Source organism: Elephas maximus, chromosome 16 (genome assembly GCF_024166365.1).
Source record: "Elephas maximus indicus isolate mEleMax1 chromosome 16, mEleMax1 primary haplotype, whole genome shotgun sequence".
Taxonomy (NCBI): Eukaryota; Metazoa; Chordata; class Mammalia; order Proboscidea; family Elephantidae; genus Elephas; species Elephas maximus.
The window spans coordinates 2,183,543-2,206,144 of NC_064834.1; the positions used below are offsets into that span (position 1 = coordinate 2,183,543).

The following is a 22,602-nucleotide window of genomic DNA, read 5'->3' on the forward strand; positions in this document are numbered from 1 at the left end:
CTTGCGTTACTATGATGTTCTGAGTGGGTCGTCTACCATTCACAAAAACCTTTCTAATAGCCTGAAAAAAATTGGACTTCCTGTTCTGTGAACTCTTCTAGTGAAGTCAAAGATAAGTATGAACCCATCAGTGTTAAGGTTGCAGTCAGGACCTCCTGCCTCCTCCCCATCTAAATTTCTCATGACCAGAAACCCATGGGACTCCCTTCTTTAGACAGCGGCTCCTTCTGTGGTAGGACATAGCGAGGCAGTCAAGACTGTGGGCTTCCTGAGGCTCTGTTGTGACACTCACTGACCACGTAGCCTCTTTTACCTTCAGTCTCCTTATCCCTAAAGTGGGGTAATCTCAGTGTCTCCATGGAGTGGCTGTGAGGTTTAAATGAGGCAATGGATATAAATACATGCAAAATGCTTAGCTCCATACCTGGAACATTGTTAACACCCAGTACATGTTGACTATTTAAAAATGTTATTATTAAATATTAATAATGACAGTTGCCACGGAGTCCACTTTGACTCACGGAGACCCCATGTGTGTCAGAGTAGAGCTGTGCTCTGTAGGGTTTTCAATGGCTGATTTTTTGGAAATAGATGGCCAAGTCTTTCTTTTGTTTTAAAAATTAGGCACTGTTAATAGCATGTCCTTAGATGCTGGATGTCAGCCTTGTTACTCATGTGTCAGAAATCCCTGGTCCCCAGGCCTATTTTCCATTTTAGAACCTTGGTGAACTTTTGAAATTTTTGTGTTTTTTTTTTTCCACAGGTTTTTTGTAAACGGAAATGTTTGAATTGCCTTTATTGATCGTTAGCTTATATAGAACCCCAAGGGGAGAGGAAACTAGTTCTATTTGAATTTTAGAAATGTGTCACCTTTTGATCACATCATTTTTACATTTGGCTGGGTCAGTATCTAAATCACTGCTCACAAGAATGTGTGCATGTGTGTCTTTTATTTTTATGCCCTAGGTCATTGAGAGTGCCTCTTCTCAAAGGGAAGCTGTCCTCAGCGCTCTGTATAGCAGTTTGAATAAAGTCATTCTGTATTGCCTTTCCAAGGCTCAGCAGTCCCTCTCCGAAGGCCTCAGCCTTCTCAGCATCCTGGGCTTTCTGCAGGAGCACTGGGACATTGTCTTCGCCACCTACAACTCCAACGTCGGTTTCCTCCTGTGTCTCATGCACTGCTTTTTGCAGCTCAACTCGAGAAGGTAAGGGCCACCTGCCCATTTCCTTGCTCAGCAGTGGTACAACCAGAACAATAAGCCTTACAGGGACCCTTGGTTGAGGTTGATATAAAGATACAATCTTTTTGTTTATCCGGTTATTCAAATTATATGCAATGTCTGATCATATGGTTAGTCATCCCCAAATTGTCCATGTGGCGAAGCAGCTAGAATCATCATGAAATAATAATTTACCCTATTTCCACGATTCCAAGACACCACTGGTTGTAAGCTATTTCACTGATGTAATTTTTGAGGCAGAAAAATTCCAATATTAGGTGCCCATATCGATTTTACGATGCAGCCAGATTTCAGAAATGTGAACATTTCATAAATGTAATATTAGAGTGGAGAAATAGGTAATAAATATATGGTATTAAATTTTATCATGTAAGCCAGGAATAATTTTGCTTAGAGAAAGGATATATACATACGCATATATACACACGCACACAAATGTGCAGTGAAGCCTGTGAGAACCTTATGGGACTGCCTTGTTTTTTGGTTTTTGCAAGTTTTCCACCCCTGACAGGCCGTAGTCTATCATTTTTCTTTTCTTTTTTACTGTATTTTAGATGAAGGTTTACAGAACAAACTGGTTTCTCATCAAATAGTACACACATTGTTCTATGACATTGGTTAACAACCTCATGACATGTCAGCACTCTCTGTTCTCAACCCTGGGTTCCCGATTACCAGCTTTTCTGTTTCCCCCTGCCTTCTAGTCCCTGCCCCAGGGCTGGTGCTCCCCTTAAGTCTTGTTTTGTTCCATGGGATTGTTCAATCTTTGGCTGAAGGGTGAACCTCAAGAATGACCTCATTACTGAGCTGAAACGATGTCCAGGGGCCATACTCTCAGGGTTTCTCCAGTCTCTGTCAGGCCGGCAAGTCTGGTCTTTCTTTTTGAGTTAGAATTTTGTTCTACGTTTTTGTCCAGCTCTGTCTGGGACCCTCAATTGTGATCCCCGTCAAAGAAGTCAGTGGTGGTAGCTGGGTACCATCTTGTTGTACTTGACTCAGCCTGGTGGAAGCCATGGTAGATGTGATCCATTAGTCCTTTGGGCTAATCTTTCCCTTGCATCTTTAGTTTTCTTCCTTCTTCCTTGCTCCCAAAGGGGTGAGACCAGTGGAGTATCCCAGATGGCCGCTCACAGGCTTTTAAGACCTCAGACACTACTCACCAAAGTAGAATGTAGAACATATTCTTTATAAACTATGTTATGCCAGTTGAGCTATATATTCCCGGAGATCATGGTCCCCACGGCCCTCAGCCCAGCAATTCGGTCCCTCAGGGACTTTGGATGTGTTTATGGAGCTACCATGACCTTGCCTTGTACACGCTGTGGTGGCTTCCCCAGTATTGTGTACTGTCTTAGCTTTTACCAAAGTTACTGCTTATCTATTAAGTGTTTTTCCATTCCCACCTCTCCCTTCCCTCGTAACCGTCAAAGATTGTTTCTTTTTGTATGTAAACCTTTTCATGAGAATTTACAGTACTGGTCTCATACAATATTCGTCCTTTTGTGATTGACTTATTTCACTCAGCATAAAGTCCTCCAGATTCATCCATGTTATGAGATGCTTCACAGATTCATCGTTGTTCTTTATCATTGCATTATACTCCGTTGTGTGTATGTACCACAGATCGTTGATCCATTCATCTGTTGATGGGCATCTGTGTTGTTTCCATCTTTTTGCTGTTGTGAGCAATGCTGCAGTGAACATGGGTGTGCATGTCTGTGTGATGACTCTTATTTCTCTAGGATATATTCCTAGGAGTGGGATTGCTGGATCATATGGTATTTCTATTTCTAGCTTTCTAAGGAAGCGCCATATCATTTTCCAAAATGGTTGCATCATTTTGCATTCCCACGAGTAGTGCGTAAGAGTTCCAATCTCCTGGCAGCCTCTTCAACATTTATTATTTCCTGTTCTATTGATTCGTGCTGGTAATGCTGGGGTGAGATGGTGTCTCATAGTGGGTTTTTTTTTTTTTTTAATAACTTTTATTAAGCTTCAAGTGAACGTTTACAAATCCGATCAGTTTGTCACATATAAGTTTACATACATCTCACTCCCTACTCCCACTTGCTCTCCCCCTCTTGAGTCAGCCCTTTCAGTCTCTCCTTTCTTGACAATTTTGCCGGCTTCCCTCTCTCTCTATCCTCCCATCCCCCCTCCAGACAAGAGTTGCCAACACAATCTCAAGTGTCCACCTATTATAATTAGCTCACTCTTCATCAGCGTCTCTCTCCCACCCGCTGACCAGTCCCTTTCATTTCTGATGAGTTGTCTTCGGGGATGGTTCCTGTCCTGTGTCAACTGAAGGTCTGGGGAGCATGGCCGCCGGGATTCCTCCAGTCTCAGTCAGACCATTAAGTTTGGTCTTTTTATGAGAATTTGGGGTCTGCATCCCACTGATCTCCTGCTCCCTCAGGGGTCCTCTGTTGTGCTCCCTGTCAGGGCAGTCATGGATTGTGGCCGGGCACCAACTAGTTCTTCTGGTCTCAGGATGATGTAGGTCTCTGGTTCATGTGGCCCTTTCTGTCTCTTGGGCTCTTAGTTGTCGTGTGGCCTTGGTGTTCTTCATTTTCCTTTGCTCCAGGTGGGTTGAGACCAATTGCTGCATCTTAGATGGCCGCTTGTTAGCATTTAAGACCCCAGACGCCACATTTCAAAGTGGGATGCAGAATGATTTCATAATAGAATTATTTTGCCAATTGACTTAGAAGTCCCCGCAAACCATGTTCCCCAGACCCCCGCACTTGCTCCCCTGACCTTTGAAGCATTCATTTTATCCCGGAAACTTCTTTGCTTTTGGTCCAATTGAGCTGACCTTCCATGTATTGAGTGTTGTCTTTCCCTTCACCTAAAGCAGTTCTTATCTACTGATTAATCAATAAAAAACCCTCTCCCACCCTCCCTCCCTCCCCCCCTCGTAACCACAAAAGTATGTGTTCTTCTCAGGTTTACTATTTCTCAAGATCTTATAATAGTGGTCTTATACAATATTTGTCCTTTTGCCTCTGACTAATTTCGCTCAGCATAATGCCTTCCAGGTTCCTCCATGTTATGAAATGTTTCAGAGATTCGTCCCTGTTCTTTATCGATGCGTAGTATTCCATTGTGTGAATATACCACAATTTATTTACCCATTCATCCGTTGATGGACACCTTGGTTGCTTCCAGCTTTTTGCTATTGTAAACAGAGCTGCAGTAAACATGGGTGTGCATATATCTGTTTGTATGAAGGCTCTTGTATCTCTAGGGTATATTCCTAGGAGTGGGATTTCTGGGTTGTATGGTAGTTCTATTTCTAACTGTTTAAGATAACGCCAGATAGATTTCCAAAGTGGTTGTACCATTTTACATTCCCACCAGCAGTGTATGAGAGTTCCAATCTCTCCGCAGCCTCTCCAACATTTATTCTTTTGTGTTTTTTGGATTAATGCCAGCCTTGCTGGTGTGAGATGGAATCTCATCATAGTTTTAATTTGCATTTCTCTAATGGCTAATGATCGAGAGCATTTTCTCATGTATCTGTTGGCTGCCTGAATATCTTCTTTAGTGAAATGTGTGTTCATATCCTTTGCCCACTTCTTGATTGGGTTGTTTGTCTTTTTGTGGTTGAGTTTTGACAGAATCATGTAGATTTTAGAGATCAGGCGCTGGTCGGAGATGTCATAGCTGAAAATTCTTTCCCAGTCTGTAGGTGGTCCTTTTACTCTTTTGGAGAAATCTCTAGATGAGCATAGGTGTTTGATTTTTAGGAGCTCCCAGTTATCGGGTTTCTCTTCATCATTTTTGGTAATGTTTTGTATTCTGTTTATACCTTGTATTAGGGCTCCTAGGGTTGTCCCAATTTTTTCTTCCATGATCTTTATCGTTTTAGTCTTTATGTTTAGGTCTTTGATCCACTTGGAGTTAGTTTTTGTGCATGGTGTGAGGTATGGGTCCTGTTTCATTTTTTTGCAAATGGATATCCAGTTATGCCAGCACCATTTGTTAAAAAGGCTATCTTTTCCCCAGTTAATTGACACTGGTCCTTTGTCAAATATCAGCTGCTCATACGTGGATGGATCTATGTCTGGGTTCTCAATTCTGTTCCATTGGTCTATGTGTCTGTTGTTGTACCAATACCAGGCTGTTTTGACTACTGTGGCTGTATAATAGGTTCTGAAGTCAGGTAAAGTGAGGCCTCCCACTTTCTTCTTCTTTTTCAGTAGTGCTTTGCTTATCCGGGGCTTATTTCCCTTCCATATGAAATTGGTGATTTGTTTCTCTATCCCCTTAAAATATGACATTGGAATTTGGATCGGAAGTGTGTTAAATGTATAGATGGCTTTTGGTAGAATAGACATTTTTACTATGTTAAGTCTTCCTATCCATGAGCAGGGTATGTTTTTCCACTTAAGTATGTCCTTTTGAATTTCTTGTAGTACAGCTTTGTAGTTTTCTTTGTATAGGTCTTTTACATCCTTGGTAAGATTTATTCCTAAGTATCTTATCTTCTTGGGGGCTACTGTGAATGGTATTGATTTGGTTATTTCCTCTTCGGTGTTCTTTTTGTTGATGTAGAGGAATCCAAGTGATTTTTGTATGTTTATTTTATAACCTGAGACTCTGCCAAACTCTTCTATTAGTTTCAGTAGTTTTCTGGAGGATTCCTTAGGGTTTTCTGTGTATATAATCATGTCATCTGCAAATAGTGATAACTTTACTTCTTCCTTGCCAATCCGGATACCTTTTATTTCTTTGTCTAGCCTAATTGCCCTGGCTAAGACTTCCAACACGGTGTTGAATAAGAGCGGTGATAAAGGGCATCCTTGTCTGGTTCCCGTTCTCAAGGGAAATGCTTTCAGGTTCTCTCCATTTAGAGTGATATTGGCTGTTGGCTTTGCATAGATGCCCTTTATTATGTTGAGGAATTTTCCTTCAATTCCTATTTTGCTGAGAGTTTTTATCATGAATGGGTGTTGGACTTTGTCAAATGCCTTTTCTGCATCAATTGATAAGATCATGTGGTTTTTGTCTTTTGTTTTATTTATGTGATGGATTACATTAATGGTTTTTCTGATATTAAACCAGCCTTGCATACCTGGTATAAATCCCACTTGATCAGGGTGAATTATTTTTTTGATGTGTTGTTGGATTCTATTGGCTAGAATTTTGTTGAGGATTTTTGCATCAATGTTCATGAGGGATATAGGTCTATAATTTTCTTTTTTTGTAATGTCTTTACCTGGTTTTGGTATCAGGGAGATGGTGGCTTCATAGAATGAGTTGGGTAGTATTCCGTCATTTTCTATGCTTTGGAATACCTTTAGTAGTAGTGGTGTTAACTCTTCTCTGAAAGTTTGGTAGAACTCTGCAGTGAAGCCGTCCGGGCCAGGGGTTTTTTTTGTTGGGAGTTTTTTGATTACCGTTTCAATCTCTTTTTTTGTTATGGGTCTATTTAGTTGTTCTACTTCTGAATGTGTTAGTTTAGGTAGGTAGTGTTTTTCCAGGAATTCATCCATTTCTTCTAGGTTTTCAAATTTGTTAGAGTACAATTTTTCATAACAATCTGAAATGATTCTTTTAATTTCATTTGGTTCTGTTGTGATGTGGTCCTTCTCATTTCTTATTCGGGTTATTTGTTTCCTTTCCTGTATTTCTTTAGTCAGTCTAGCCAATGTTTTATCAATTTTGTTAATTTTTTCAAAGAACCAGCTTTTGGCTTTGTTAATTCTTTCAATTGTTTTTCTGTTCTCTAATTCATTTAGTTCAGCTCTAATTTTTATTATTTGTTTTCTTCTGGTGCCTGATGGATTCTTTTGTTGCTCAGTTTCTATTTGTTCAAGTTGTCGGGACAGTTCTCTGATTTTGGCTCTTTCTTCTTTTTGTATGTGTGCATTTATTGATATAAATTAGCCTCTGAGCACTGCTTTTGCTGTGTCCCAGAGGTTTTGATAGGAAGTATTTTCATTCTCGTTGCATTCTATGAATTTCCTTATTCCCTCCTTGATGTCTTCTATAACCCAGTCTTTTTTCAGAAGGTTATTGTTCATTTTCCAAGTATTTGATTTCTTTTCCCTAGTTTTTCTGTTATGGATCTCTAGTTTTATTGCCTTGTGGTCTGAGAAGATGCTTTGTAATATTTCCATGTTTTGGACTCTGCAAAGGTTTGTTTTATGACCTAATATGTGGTCTATTCTAGAGAATGTTCCATGTGCGCTAGAAAAAAAAGTATATTTTGCAGCAGTTGGGTGGAGAGTTCTGTATAAGTCAATGAGGTCAAGTTGGTTGATTGTTGTAATTAGATCTTCCGTGTCTCTGTTGAGCTTCTTACTGGATGTCCTGTCCTTCTCCGAAAGTGGTGTGTTGAGGTCTCCTGCTATAATTGTGGAGGTATCTATCTCGCTTTTCAATTCTGTTAAAATTTGATTTATGAATCTTGCAGCCCTGTCATTGGGTGCATATATATTTAATATGGTTATGTCTTCCTGATCAATTGTCCCTTTTATCATTATATAGTGTCCTTCTTTATCCTTTGTGGTGGATTTAAGTCTAAAGTCTATTTTGTCAGAAATTAATATTGCTACTCCTCTTCTTTTTTGCTTATTGTTTGCTTGATATACTTTTTTCCATCCTTTGAGTTTTAGTTTGTTTGTGTCTCTAAGTCTAAGGTGTGTCTCTTGTAGGCAGCATATAGATGGATCGTGTTTCTTTATCCAGTCTGTGACTCTCTGTCTCTTTATTGGTGCATTTAGTCCATTTACATTCAGGGTAATTATAGATAAATAAGTTTTTAGTGCTGTCATTTTGATGCCTTTTTATGTGTGTTGTTGACAATTTCATTTTTCCACATACTTTTTTGTGCTGAGGCGTTTTTCTTAGTAAATTGTGAGATCCTCATTTTCATAGTGCTTGACTTTATGTTAGTTGAGTCGTTACGTTTTTCTTGGTTTTTATCTTGAGTTATAGAGTTGTTATACCTTTTTGTGGTTACCTTATTATTTACCCCTATTTTTCTAAGTAAAAACCTAACTTGTATTGTTCTATATCGCCTTGTATCACTCTCCATATGGCAGTTCAATGCCTCCTGTATTTAGTCCCTCTTTTTGATTATTGTGATCTTTTACCTATTGACTTCCATGATTCCCTGTTATGTGTATTTTTTTTTAATTAATCTTAATTTGTTTGTTTTTGTGATTTCCCTATTTGAGTTGATATCAGGACGTTCTGTTTTGTGACCTTGTGTTGTGCTGATATCTGATATTATTGGTTCTCTGACCAAACAATATCCTTTAGTATTTCTTGTAGCTTTGGTTTGGTTTTTGCAAATTCTCTAAACTTGTGTTTGTCTGTAAATATCTTAATTTCGCCTTCATATTTGAGAGAGAGTTTTGCTGGATATATGATCCTTGGCTGGCAGTTTTTCTCCTTCAGTGTTCTGTATATGTCGTCCCATTCCCTTCTTGCCTGCATGGTTTCAGCTGAGTAGTCAGAACATATTCTTATTGATTCTCCCTTGAAGGAAACCTTTCTTTTCTCCCTGGCTGCTTTTAAAATTTTCTGTTTATCTTTGGTTTTGGTGAGTTTGATGATAATGTGTCTTGGTGTTTTTCTTTTTGTATCAATCTTAAATGGGGTTCGATGAGCATCTTGGATAGATATCCTTTCGTCTTTCATGATGTCAGGGAAGTTTTCTGTCAGGAGTTCTTCAATTATTTTCTCTGTGTTTTCTGTCCCCTCTCTCTGTTCTGGGACTCCAATCACCCGCAGGTTATCCTTCTTGATAGAGTCCCACATAATTCTTAGGGTTTCTTCTTTTTTTTTAATTCTTTTATCTGATTTTTTTTCAGCTATGTTGGTGTTGATTCCCTGGTCCTCCAGATGTCCCAGTCTGCATTCTAATTGCTCGAGTCTGCTCCTCTGACTTCCTAGTGTGTTGTCTAATTCTGTAATTTTATTGTTAATCTTTTGGATTTCTACATGTTGTCTCTCTATGGATTCTTGCAACTTATTAATTTTTCCAGTATGTTCTTGAATAATCTTTTTGAGTTCTTCAACAGTTTTACCAGTGTGTTCCTTGGCTTTTTCTGCAGTTATCCTAATTTCATTTGTGATATCATTAAGCATTCTGTAAATTAGTTTTTTATATTCTGTATCTGATAATTTCAAGATCGTATCTTCATTTGGGAAAGATTTTGATTCTTTTGTTTGGGGGGTTGGAGAAGCTGTCATGATCTGCTTCTTTAAGTGGTTTGATATGGACTGTTGTCTCCGAACCATCACTGGGAAACTAGTTTTTCCAGAAAATCCGCTAAAAAAAAATGCAGTCAGATCCCTATCAGAGTTCTCCCTCTGGCTCAGGCTATTCAGATGTTAATGAAGCCACCTGCGTCCAGTCCAAATCCCTGCGGGATGGTTCCCCGGCTTGGACGCTGCTCTTTCTGCTCCAAGACCAGTCACTGCCTCCCGGGGACTTCTCCTACTGGCTCCGTCCCACGCCGCCCGTGGAACCGGCTGGTCCCCCTCCTGGGGTTAGTTCAGGGGGGTGGAGTAGCTCTCTGTGCTTGTGCCGTACCTGAGTGGTACGCTGGCTCCAGGCTCTGGAAACAATCGCTGCTTCCCCGTATTAGTTCATTCTCCGTCTCTAAATCTGTGTTTGTTGTTCAGGGTTCGTAGATTGTTATGTATGTGATCGATTCACTTGTTTTTCCGTGTCTTTGTTGTAAGAGGGATCCGAGGTAGCGTCTGCCTAGTCCGCCATCTTGGCTCCGCCCCCCTTATAGTGGTTTTGATTTGCATTTCTCTATAGGGTAGGGTCATCATGAGTCAGAATAGACGTGACGGCAGTGGGTTTGGTAATGGCTAGAGACTGTGAGCATTTCCTCCTGTGTCTGTTGGCTGCTTGAGTGTCTTCTTTGGTGAAGTGTCTGTTCATTTCCTTTGCCCATTTTTTAATTGGATTATTTGTCTTTTTGTCGTAGAGGTGTTGGATTTTTTTTTTTTTTTTTACAGATTTTAGAGATTAGACGTTTGTCTGATTTGTAATAGCCAAAAATTCTTTCCCAGCCTGTAGGTTCTCTTTTTACTCTTTTGGTGAAGTCTTTTGATGAGCATACATGTTTAATTTTTAGAAGATCCCAGTTATCTAGCTTATCTTCTGGAATTTGTGTGTTGTTGGTTGTGGTTTGTGTCCTGTTAATGCCGTGTATCAGGGCCTCTAGCGTTGATCCTATTTTTTCTCCTGTGAACTTCCTGGTCTTTGATACATTTTGAGTTAGTTTTTATATATGGTGTGAGGTATGGGTCCTGTTTCATTTTTTTGCAAATGGACATCCCATTGTGCTGACACCATTTGTTAAAAAGACTGTCTTTTCCTCATTTGATGGACGTTGTTGAAGATTGGTGACCATAAAAAAAAAAACTGTTGCCTTCGAGCCAGTTCCAACTCATAGCAACCCTATAGAACAGTGTGGAACTGCCCCATAGAGTTTCCAAGGAGCGCCTGGTGGATTTGAACTGCTGACCTTTTGGTCAGCACTTAACCACTACGCCACCAGGGTTTCCATAGGTGGATGGATTTATATCTAGGTTCTCAATTCTGTTCCATTGGTCAGTGTATCTGTCGTTGTACCAATACCAGGCTGTTTTGACTACTGTAGCCGTATAGTAGGTTCTGAAGTCTACTGCTTTTGTATCACTTACAATTAGTGGAAAATATTTGCGTTTTCCTTCTATGACAGGTTTCCGCCTTACACAGGTTCTGGCTTTCGCAGTTTTTACTATATATGATATAAAATGACACCCATAAGTACACTTGCCTAAGGAACTGTAATAAAAAGCTATTAAGTTAGGCTTATTTATATCCTTGTCTTGGAGTACAAAGTTTGAAACTTTGCTGGATCTCTCTGTTTGCGTGCAGATCTCCTGTGTGGTGGTGTTTACATACCATGCATTGCCTCAGTGTCTCAGCCTCACACTGCCTGGACCTACTATCTGTTATTAATAGGACCAAGCTGAGGGTAGAAAAAAGAGGACTATGGAATATTATACTTTGCTGTTTCCCTTTCCTTCATCGTACTTACCCCAGGACAGATGATAAGTCTGATCACCTGGGAGAAAAAATTTCAAAATCTCAAAAATTCTCTACACTTGTCTATTGATCATTACAAAACACTAAAGTTGACTCGTCTTGTCACTTCCTGGGAAGCACTGGGAAATATTCCTCGCCTAAAGGAGGCGCTTGCCTTTTTATTTTTATTTTTTAAAATAGAAGAATCCATTGTCAGTGTGTAGATTAAATTTAGGGAGATCATTTTTTTCTTTTCTATATCTTGAGAATTAGTGGCACAAATAGTTAAGCGCTATGCTACTGAAAGGTTGGTGGTTCAGACCCACCTCAGAGGCTCCTTGGAAGTAAGGCCTGGCAGTTTGCTTCTGAAAGGTCACAGCCTTGAAAACCCTACGGAGAAATTCTACTTCGTGCAGATGGGGTTACTGTGAGTCGGAATTGACTGAAAGGCAACTAGCAACATAACAACATAGGTAAGCAGTGTGGCGTGCCAGTTAATCTGTGTGCTTGAAATGACATCCTCTCCGGATTCCATTCCTCTGGTTTGTAAAATGGCCCCAAGTCCAAAGCTACCACTTTATTCTAGGAATTTCAAGAATGGACATCGGCATATACTAGTATTTTTCACTTCCGTGTTTGTCATTTCCTGTCCAGTCTACAAGTCTTGGGTTGTGCCTATTGTGCTCGCGAAACTGAAGGCATCTCTGGGGAAGGGGACCCGTGGAAATTTTTTTTTCAATTAAAAAATTTTTTATTGTGTTTTAAGTGAAAGTTTACAAATCAGGTCAGTCTCTCATACAAAAATTTATATACACGTTGCTATATACTCCTTATAAAAAAAAATTATAGCAACGTGTATATAAATTTTTGTATGAGAGACTGACTTGATGCGTAGTGGTTAAATGCTACAACTGCTAACCAAAGGGTCAGCAGTTCAAATCCGCCAGGCGCTCCTTGGAAACTCTGTGGGGGCAGTTCTACTCTGTCATATAGGGTCGCTATGAGTCGGAATCAACTCGACGGCACTGGGTTATATACTCCTTGTTGCTCTCCCCCTAATGAGACAGCACACTCCTTCCCTCCACTCACTCTTTTTGTGTCCATTTGGCCAGCTTCTGACCCCCTCTGCCCTCTCATCTCCCCTCCAGACAGGAGATGCCAACATAGTCTCATGTGTCTACTTGATCGAAGAAGGTCATTCTTCAGCAGTACCATTTTATGTCCCATAGTCCAGTCCAATCCCTGTCTGAAGAGTTGGCTTTGGGAATAGTTCCTGTCTTGGGCTAACAGAAGGTCTTGGGCCCATGTCTCCAGGGTTCTATTCTCAGTCAGACCATTAAGTCTGGTCTTTCTACAAGAATTTGGGGTCTGCATCCCACTGCTCTCCTGCTGCCTCAGGGGTTCTCTGTTGTGTTCTCTGTCAGGGCAGTCATTGGTTGTAGCCAGGCACCGTCTAGTTCTTCTGATCTCAGGCTGATGTAGTCTCTGGTTTATGTGGCCCTTTCTGTTTCTTTGGCTCATAATTACCTTGTGTCTTTGGAGTTCCTCATTCTCCGTTACTCCAGATGGGTTGAGACCAATTGATGCATCTTAGATGGCCGCTTGCTAGCATTTAAGACCCCAGATGCCACTCTCCAAACTGGGATATGCAGCATGCTTTCTTAATAGATTTTATTATGCCAATTGACTTAGATGTCCCCTGTAACCGACACATGGAAATTGACACGCCTTGGACCCCAGGAGCACATAGGCCACTGGGAGCCTGATGTGTAAACTGCTGGGCCCCACTTAGAACCTGGCTACATAAGATGTGGGGCTCTTGGCAAAATTAAAGGGCGGGCTCTTGTTAAAAAAATTACTAAGAATTTCAAGATGGTTACAGCAGAGCATTAAGTCAAGCACAGGACCCCTCTAAGTCTGGGCTCGGTGGGACTGCCCAGGCCACACACCTATGAAGCCAGCCCTGGCCCATTCCAAGCAAGGTGAAATCAGTGCCAAATGAAGGTGTACAAATAATCAGTTTTGAAGATTGAGAAACCAGGAGAGAATTCAGGGAGGCTGTTGAGAGAATGGATAAGATTTAGTAAGACAGAAATACAGAGAAGGCATTTCTCCTATTCTCCAAAATGACATTGCATAATATCTATGGTGGAAGTTGTCATGAGGTGGTAGTTTTAACTAGATTAGATAAGATTTCCCATGTTGATATGTACTGAGTTTGGGGGATGCATTAATAATAAAGAACAATAGAATGATCACGAGGAGACTAAAGTTTATAATGAACAACCTCTTTTCTACCAGCTACCCAGAAGGATTTGGATTGGAACCCAAGCCTAGAATGACTCCTTATCATCAAGTCTTTCTTTCCCCAAATGATGAAGTGAGAGGAAAAAGAGGGGAAGACTTCCTAAGTTTGAGTGATGGTACATTTCATTTGCTCTTAATTTCGGGAAGTGGGTGGTATGGTGGTAAAAGAGGCACTAAGAAATCCCAGAATAATGTCAAAGAACAGGAACATAAGGTGGTAGAGAGTAAAACTGGAATGCTCTTTGAGTATTAGAAATGGGATGGAATGAATGGATAGATAGATGGATGAATGGATGGATGGTTGGATTTATGGATGGGGGAAGATGGATGGATGGATGGATGGATGGATGGATGGATGGATGGATGGATGGATGGATGGATGGATGGATGGATGGATGGGTGGGTGGGTGGATAAATGAAGAGAAAGCTGTGTGGGGCTTGGTTAGACTAGGAACTTGTTGTACTTACTGGAATCCAAGAGGCCCTCACTATAAGTTATCTCTTCAAATTTTATTTGAACCATTAGACACAGAAACTGGCAAGTTATCTCTCCTGGCTCAAGCCATTACCTGGCTACCTCTCAGCTTTCTACCCTAGAAAATCAGAACAGAGTAAATGAACACACTGATTTCTTTGAATTTTTGGCTTGATGGTGTTTATTTTGGGGCTTACAAATCTCAAATCAAGTTAAAGGGATTGGCAATTGGTAAAAAGATAGCACAGCCAGATCCATGTTTTTGAGAGGCTGCTGTCTCTTGATCCAGGAAACATTACTAGACCTTCTACCACTTTGGTTTGCAGACTGTGCCACTTACCTTGTGATGTCTTGTGATATAAGATGATGGGCACAAGGATCGCTTGGTTCTGGCCAAATTGGTGCCCAAAGACAGTGCTTAAAACTCTTGTGACTTAATAGTTTGTTCTGACAGTGTTAATTACAACACGAACACATATACGCTCTGGGATTTGGCCAGTAGAGCTGGACTGAGCAATCTCCATCTACCTAGAGTAAGAAAAACAGACTCAAGAGGTTGGTACCAGAGGGGGCGCTCAATGACCCAAAAACCCAAAACCAAACCCAGTGCCATCGAGTCGGTTCCAACTCCTAGCGACCCCATAGGACAGAGTAGAACTACAGCATAGAGTTTCCAAGGAGCCCCTGGCGGATTCGAACTGCGAACCCTTTGGTTAGCAGCCATAGCACTTAACCACTATGTGGGTTTCCCAAAGACCCAAGATCAGAGAAAATATATGCATGGTTTGGGGGATTATAGGTGTGGGTCACATAGGGCAGCGCTGTCTTGGTAGAGCTGACCATATCTGGGCAAGTCCAGGCCACTGAGATGAGTGGTTATGGGAATCATGGTTCAGAGCAAGGGAAAGAGGACTTGCCGGGGTTCTGCAGATCCAGGCACAGCCTTGGGTTTGTGTCTGTTTCCCTGAGGGACCAACGTGAAAGGAATGCTGGGGGAAGCTGTTTTGGGGTTATTTGGTTACCTAGAGTTCACAGTAGGAATCTTTCTGTCTGGTATACAACAGAGTTGGGGGTTGGGTAAAGAGACTTCCTGAGCCCATCAGCCATGTTTCCCAGACCTGGAGATGAGAGGCAGGGGAGGACTTGGTGCCAGCAGTTAGAGGCATGGGCCATCTCCCACTGAGGTTGGTGGCATTGCTGTCAGTCCTGTGGCTCTGTCTCCTCACTGCCTTCCTGCCAGAATTTGCAAGGCTGGGTGAACTTCAAAAAATTATGTGGTAGGATGTGAATAAAAGCAGCCATAAAACCCATCCCCTGACCCTCTCTTGGAGAAGCCCTGAGGCCAACAGCATTGTGTAATGTCTTCTCTCCTTTAGTCCAGCACAACATCCAGAGGATGGTGAGGACTCTCTGGCAGCAGCTGGTGGCACAGAGGCGTCAGGCACTGGAGGATGCCTTCAAGATTGATCTGTCTGTGAAACCTGGAGAAAGTGAAGTGAAGATTGAAGAGGTCACTCCGCTCTGGGAGGAGACCATGCTCAAGGCCTGGCAGCATTACTTAGGTCTCTGTCCACTTGGCTCTAGGGAATGGGAGCTCCTGGTTATCATACAGCCAGGCCCTCCAAGACTCCGTTTGGGGCCTGGAGCCTTTTTCCACCTAGACCCTCTTTCTCATACTTTCTGTGGGTGGGATTTGCATCACTGCAACCTCAGGTATATTATTCACAAAGAACAAATGCTGCTTTGCATCTGTGATGAAAGGAAGGCCTCAGGTGGCAACCACACCATCAGATTCCAGTAATCTCTTAGAGGGAAGGACCACTATGTGCAGGGCTGTGGCCCCCGCACTGCAGCTTGGGGTTCTAGTCCCCACTCTAGTATTCACCTACCAGCTTTGCAACTTTGTACCACATCATGCAGTGACCTTGAGCCGCAGGTTCCTCATCTCTCAAGTGAGAGTTTTCATTGCATGTGTATTAATGCCCCTTGCATTCTCTCAGTGACTCAACATTCCCACCCTCATGTTAGGCAATGCAGGTGCAGGAATGAGGTTTTAATTTTGTTTTGAGGGTGTCATTGCTGTCCAAATTTTGGCTTATATACTTGTTTTAAGACTTTTACCCATTGCTATTGAGTCGATCCCAACTCAAGCATCACAAAATTCACAGCGATTTATTTCCATGTCCATTGTGTCATGTCCAGTGTACAGAAGTTTTACTTAATTGGCTTTCCAAATTAGTCATGACAGATATGTTCATACATACATACATACAGGTATAATTTGAAGTCAAAATGTCAGATCGTTTCATGGAAAAATACAATTAATTAAGACATATTTACCTATACACATTTACTGGAATAAAATGGTAAGATGGATAGTGAAGCTTACAAGTGGTTCTCCTTTTTTCAACAATCATATATATTGAACACTTCCTATATTCCAGACCTTGTGCTTTAAACCCATCGTCTATAATCTTCATGATACCCCACTGAGGTTAGATACATTTTACAGAACGAGAAAGCTGAGGCCCAGGAACTTTAGCTAACTTGTCCAGTATTTTGATGCTAGAGAACAAATCTCAGAACTTGGGTTTTAATCCAGGTTTGAGTGACGCCAAAGCCCACACTACATTTCTTAGCCCAGGGAGCTTCAGAATATGGCAGTGCCATCCTGTGGCCTTGGCTGTGTCCCTTGTTGGAGGAAGGCATGCTTGGCTCGTGGGCCTGGCTGGCCCTCTGAAAGCCAAGCCAGCTGTAGAACTAGTGAGTGCTCTTTTCCTTCCTTCACCTCCTGACATTCTTTGCTTCGCCTTCCCGCAGTATCTGAGAAGAAGACGCTGGCCAGTCGTTCAAATGTCACTCACCACAGCAAAGTCACTTCATGGAGTGGGAGCCTGTCGTCAGCCATGAGACTGATACCCAGCCGGCTAGCCAAGGACCCTGAGTGCAAGGCAGAGGTGAGCTCAGACTCCTCCCTTCGAAAAGCATTGGGCATCAGCCTCAACCACATGGGTCGTGTCTCCTCTGCTGTCACTAAATGCAATCTAATTCTGTGTCCTTTTGAGCATTCAGGGTTACCCATGTGGCTTCCCAAATGAGGCTACATCTAGGGAAGCCAAGTCTTAGCCTAACTTTAACTGAAGGGAATATAAACAAACGAACCAGTTGCCACCAAGTCAATTTTGACTCACGACAACCTCATGTGTGTCAGAGTAGAACTGTGCTCGATAGGTTTTTCAATGGCTGATCTTTCAGAAGTAGATTGCCAGGACTTTATTCCAAGGTGCCTCTGAGTGGACTCAAACTGCCAGCCTTTTGGTTAGCAGCAGAGCACTTAACCATTTGCACGACTCAAGGACCTCAAAGTGAACATGGGTTCCCTGCTACTGCCAGGAGCAGGTGCTGCTTATGGCATTAAAAAAAATCTTGTTCCCAGCATCCTCTCGAGTTACTTTGTTCAGTGGGCACTAGTCCAGGGCTCACCAGGAGCTGGGTGTGTGACCCCAGCAAGGGAGGCAGAAACAGTGGGGCCGTTTTCAGGAGATGAAGTGTAGTGTTGGACTCTTAGGACTGTGTGGGGCCAAGGTGTGGGATTTTTCCCTCCCATTTCTCTACAACTACATAATAAAAAAATAATAAGTTACCCTAAAACTCAATGGCATAAACAAGGATTTGTTATGATCATGGACTTTGTGGTCAGAAGTTCGGAAGACTTGTCTCTGCACCATGTTGTCTGGGACTCAGCTGGAAGGCTCGGTGGCTGGGGGCTGGAATTATCTAAAGGTTCATTCACTCACACGGCAGGTGGTTGATGTGGGCTTTAGTCTGCAGCCCTCTCCGCTGCAACACCTACACCGTGGCCTTTTTATGTTCTCTGCACTTCCTTACAACACGGCAGCTGGGTCTCAAGGACTACTCTCCTCAGAGCAAGAGCCTTATTGCCTTTTATGACCTAGCTTCAGAAGTCACATTCCACTTGTCAAGACAGACTCAAAGTTCTGCTCAGGTTTGAGAGTAGGGAAACCCTACCTCTGGGTCGGGGCTGGCAAGGTTCTGGAAGAGCATATGGGACTGGAGGTATTGCTGCCAAATGTCCTAATACTGGGGTCACTGACTTATATTCAAAGGCAGACTGTTCACTGAGTGGACCTGGACAACAGGGATAGCAGACCTTGAGCAGTTTACTTAACTTCCCTGGGTCTTTATCTCCTTACCTCCATTAAGGAAAAATAACTTCGGGCACCTTGGGGAAGGGAAAGGCAGCCGATTGATACCTGATACAATTTGAGCCCTCGCAGCTGATGGTTGCCTGACACAATATGAGCTCTCACAGCCAATGGATACCTGACACAATTTGAGTTCTCAGCCCATGTAACTTTGGAAAGTGAGGTTGACTCTGATTCCAGCTTGCTCAGAATCTGCATCTGTCGTCCACTGTTTGAGGGCTGCTGTGGTGCTGTGATCCGTGAGCTGACTGCGGGGGTCCCACTGTATGAGGACCGCTGTGGTGCTGTGATCCGTGAGCTGACTGCAGATGTCCCACTGTATGAGGGCTGCTGTGGTGTTGTGATCCGTGAGCTGACTGCAGAGGTCCCACTGTATGAGGCCTGCTGTGGTGCTGTGATCTGTGAGCTGACTTCAGGGGTCCCACTGTATGAGGGCCGCTGTGGTGCTGTGATCCGTGAGCTGACTGCAGGGGTCCCACTGTATGAGGACTGCTGTGGTGTTGTGATCCGTGAGCTGACTTCAGGGGTCCCACTGTATGAGGGCTGCTGTGGTGCTGTGATCCGTGAGTTGACTGCAGGGGTCCCACTGTATGAGGACCGCTGTGGTGCTGTGATCCGTGAGCTGACTGCAGGGGTCCCACTGTATGAGGCCTGCTGTGGTGCTGTGATCCGTGAGCTGACTGCAGGGGTCCCACTGTATGAGGCCTGCTGTGGTGCTGTGATCCGTGAGCTGACTGCAGGGGTCCCACTGTATGAGCGCTGCTGTGGTGCTGTGATCCGTGAGCTGACTGCAGAGGTCCCACTGTATGAGGCCTGCTGTGGTGTTGTGATCCGTGAGCTGACTGCAGGGGTCCCACAGTATGAGGCCTGCTGTGGTGCTGTGATCCGTGAGCTGACTGCAGGGGTCCCACTGTATGAGGACCGCTGTGGTGCTGTGATCCGTGAGCTGACTGCTGAGGTCCCACTGTATGAGGCCTGCTGTGGTGTTGTGATCCGTGAGCTGACTGCAGGGGTCCCACAGTATGAGGCCTGCTGTGGTGCTGTGATCCATGAGCTGACTGCAGGGGTCCCACAGTATGAGGCCTGCTGTGGTGCTGTGATCCGTGAGCTGACTGCAGGGGTCCCACTGTATGAGGACTGCTGTGGTGCTGTGATCCGTGAGCTGACTGCAGAGGTCCCACTGTATGAGGGCTGCTGTGGTGTTGTGATCCGTGAGCTGACTGCAGAGGTCCCACTGTATGAGGCCTGCTGTGGTGCTGTGATCCGTGAGCTGACTTCAGGGGTCCCACTGTATGAGGGCCGCTGTGGTGCTGTGATCCGTGAGCTGACTGCAGGGGTCCCACTGTATGAGGGCTGCTGTGGTGCTGTGATCTGTGAGCTGACTGCAGGGGTCCCACTGTATGAGGGCCGCTGTGGTGCTGTGATCCGTGAGCTGACTGCAGGGGTCCCACTGTATGAGGGCCGCTGTGGTGCTGTGATCCGTGAGCTGACTGCAGGGGTCCCACTGTATGAGGGCCGCTGTGGTGCTGTGATCCGTGAGCTGACTGCAGGGGTACTGCTGTTGGATGTTGGGAAGAATTAGGAGCTGAAGGCTGCGCACAGGTACCTAGGAAATCTGGGGAAGTCAGGATACTTTTCATGTTTCAGGCATTTGGAGAAAAAGCCTAAACAGAAGAGAAGAGAGGAAAGGAGCTTGATTTGGCTCGATTGCCCAAATGGTGTTCAGAACTGTGTCCTATTCAGGCTTTTATGCCCATTGCCAGATATGGCATTTGGCTCATTGAGGTCATCGTTCAGTAGGTTTGTTGACTGAATGAATGACTTATTTAGATTTTATAACAGCTGCATCAGACAGGTGTCATTAGCCCTGTTTCACAGATGTGGAAACTGAATCTAAAAATGAGTGACGGGCTTTGCAGCAAGGCAGAGGTGGAGCACGACCTCAGATGATTCACAGAATGTCGCAGAGCCCCCGTTCCCTGAATGCAAGGCCGGGACTCTCTGTTTGCCCACTCACACACGGGGAAGCACTGGGGAAACTGAAGTGCCTAGAAACAGAAACTTCCATTTGACCTTACAGCTCTTCCCTGCCCAGGGGAAGGCTATCACATGGGAGGTACGGTTGTAGCAGAGCCCCTGGAAGTTTCGGCATCCCCACAGCTGCCCTCACACTTGACCCTAACCAATGCCATTTGTGGCTGGAGGGTCCTGGCCCTTCTTTCTTTGCCTTACCCTGGAGCTTCCACTCCTTGCCCGGGCCAGCATTGTTCCTAGGAGGTTGGGTCAGTCTGGCTGGGGAACTAGGGAAGGGACAGCCACGGGGCTGGGAGTGGACATCCCTTTATGGAAACCCTTCTGGCCTGCTGGTGCTGCCCCTTTCCAGGTCCCCTCCCCTATCCCCAGCTCCCCAGCTTGCTGTCATTGGCACAGCTCTCAGCTGCTGTATCTTGGGGAGGTCGGTGGAAAACCAGCTGACCTGAAAGCTCTTGGGGGCACTGCAATGCTTGGGGACACGTAGATTTACCAAACGACTGGTAGTTGTTCTTGGCTTACGCTGAGTGATCTAGAAGGCGTCGTTTTCAAGACTGGCTCTGTCTTTTGGAAAGGCAGGCTGTTGAATTGAGGCCTCATTCATTCATTCAACAAGTATTTACTGAGTGCCATCCCTGTACCCTGCTCTAAGCACAGAAGTTATAGTCCAGAATAAAGCTGACATATTCTCCGCTTTCCTGGAGACTGCATTTCCAGGGTGAAGGCAAGCAATAAACAGGTAAATAAATTCACAGTGTTGGGTGGTGATAATTGCAATAGAGAGAAACTGAGCGATGGGTGAGATGCTGACGAGAGGACCTCTATGCTATTTATATGGAGTGGTCATGTCAGCAAGCCCTCCCTGGCTTTGTAGCAGAGGTGAGAAGTAAGGAAAAACATGAGCCCATGACTTCCTGGGGAGGAGTGTCCAGGCAGAGAGAGGAGGTGGGCAAAGGCCCTGAGGCAGGCATGTGCCATGGTGTTCCAAGGCGCCAGAGGCCAGTGTGACTGGACTGAAATTCATCAAGGCAGCTCAGCTTTCTGAGCAGCTGCAGGGAAGTCCCCTTAGGTTTAGTGCCAGGAACAACTGCTTTTCCACAGCTCATGTGGACAGCAGGGGTTTTGCAACTGTGTTCCTCTTTGACCTGCACACTAGGAAGTTCAGGAGATTAAGTGTGGCCCAGTCTTGTGGAATACGTTTCTGCAGCACACACACAAACATGGGCACACTGGCACATACACAAGGACTCACACATGTACATACATGCACATAGATATAACGCACATGTACGTGTTTGTACATGTACGCACACACACACGTGCACATGCCTCCCCCACACACATGCCCTCTCCCTGGCCTCACTCTTTCCATTTGACCCCCATTTTACCTTCAACCTGATTCTTTACTCTTTTTGCAGCTTATTCTATCTTGTGGATTTTTTGGGCAAATTATTTTTGAAATAAAGTGGCCTATGTTTTCATTAAAAAAATTCGCTCTGTCTTTGCTTACCACACCCCCTACCAGTAGCTGAGCTGGGCTGGGCACAGAGCCTGGCACCCAGTATTTCTGCACAGCACAGAGGGGGCACGCCCCTCCTTCGCTGAGCTGAAACTCAGCGGCCCCAGCCTGTGCATCCGTCACTCCTCTTCCCAAGATATCTTTGTTACCAGCAGAAGGCAGAACTTCTCAGGTACATGTGTGTGCTGTGATGTCACAGGGTGAGAGCATCAGCTATTTGCCCTGGGGTCTGTTTAATTATTTTTAAAAATTAATTTTGATTATTGCAGTTGATTACACCTCAGTGAGCAATGTAATTGATATTTTCTAATGTATCCCAAGGAACATTTTGTACAACACGCTTTTTGTTGTTGAAGGTTAAAGACGCCGTTATTGGCTTTTCCCTAAATATGCCCACATCATTAGTTCCTCCAGCGAGAAGTTTGCCATCTGGAAAAAGCAGCGTGGAGACATTATTCAGGCACAAGTGCATGAAATTGGTGTTTCTCTGTCTTCTGTCTCTCTTCTGGAGAGAAGAGGCTTGTAATTACAGGAGTTGGTACTGGAGAAAACATTACTCATTTGGTGTTATTCCTTATCCTGTCAGTGGCTGACAGCTCCGCAGCACTGAGACATTGCTCCTTGGAGTGCGACATGTGATGGACAATTCATAGCTCCTCTTACCTGGCTTCATTTTCAGTAGAGAATGTTCTTTTTCTTGGCAGATGAGTCTAACTTTGAGGTGAGGCTGACAGGATAAATGTTATTTCTTCTTTTTC

The 22,602-nt window shown here is 43.8% G+C and overlaps 1 protein-coding gene across 9 annotated transcripts in view; it reads left to right on the forward strand.

Annotated features, from left to right (window-relative positions):
• WDFY4 (WDFY family member 4) overlaps window positions 1-22,602 on the forward strand; it is a 410,290-nt gene that overhangs the window by 215,709 nt on the left and 171,979 nt on the right. For all 9 annotated transcript variants that reach the window (XM_049854909.1, XM_049854915.1, XM_049854916.1 and 6 more), the window contains 4 exons: window positions 967-1,205; window positions 13,588-13,709; window positions 15,445-15,630; window positions 16,889-17,025. In XM_049854909.1, the coding sequence (XP_049710866.1) occupies window positions 967-1,205; window positions 13,588-13,709; window positions 15,445-15,630; window positions 16,889-17,025 (684 nt within the window). The remainder of the gene's footprint in view (window positions 1-966; window positions 1,206-13,587; window positions 13,710-15,444; window positions 15,631-16,888; window positions 17,026-22,602) is intronic.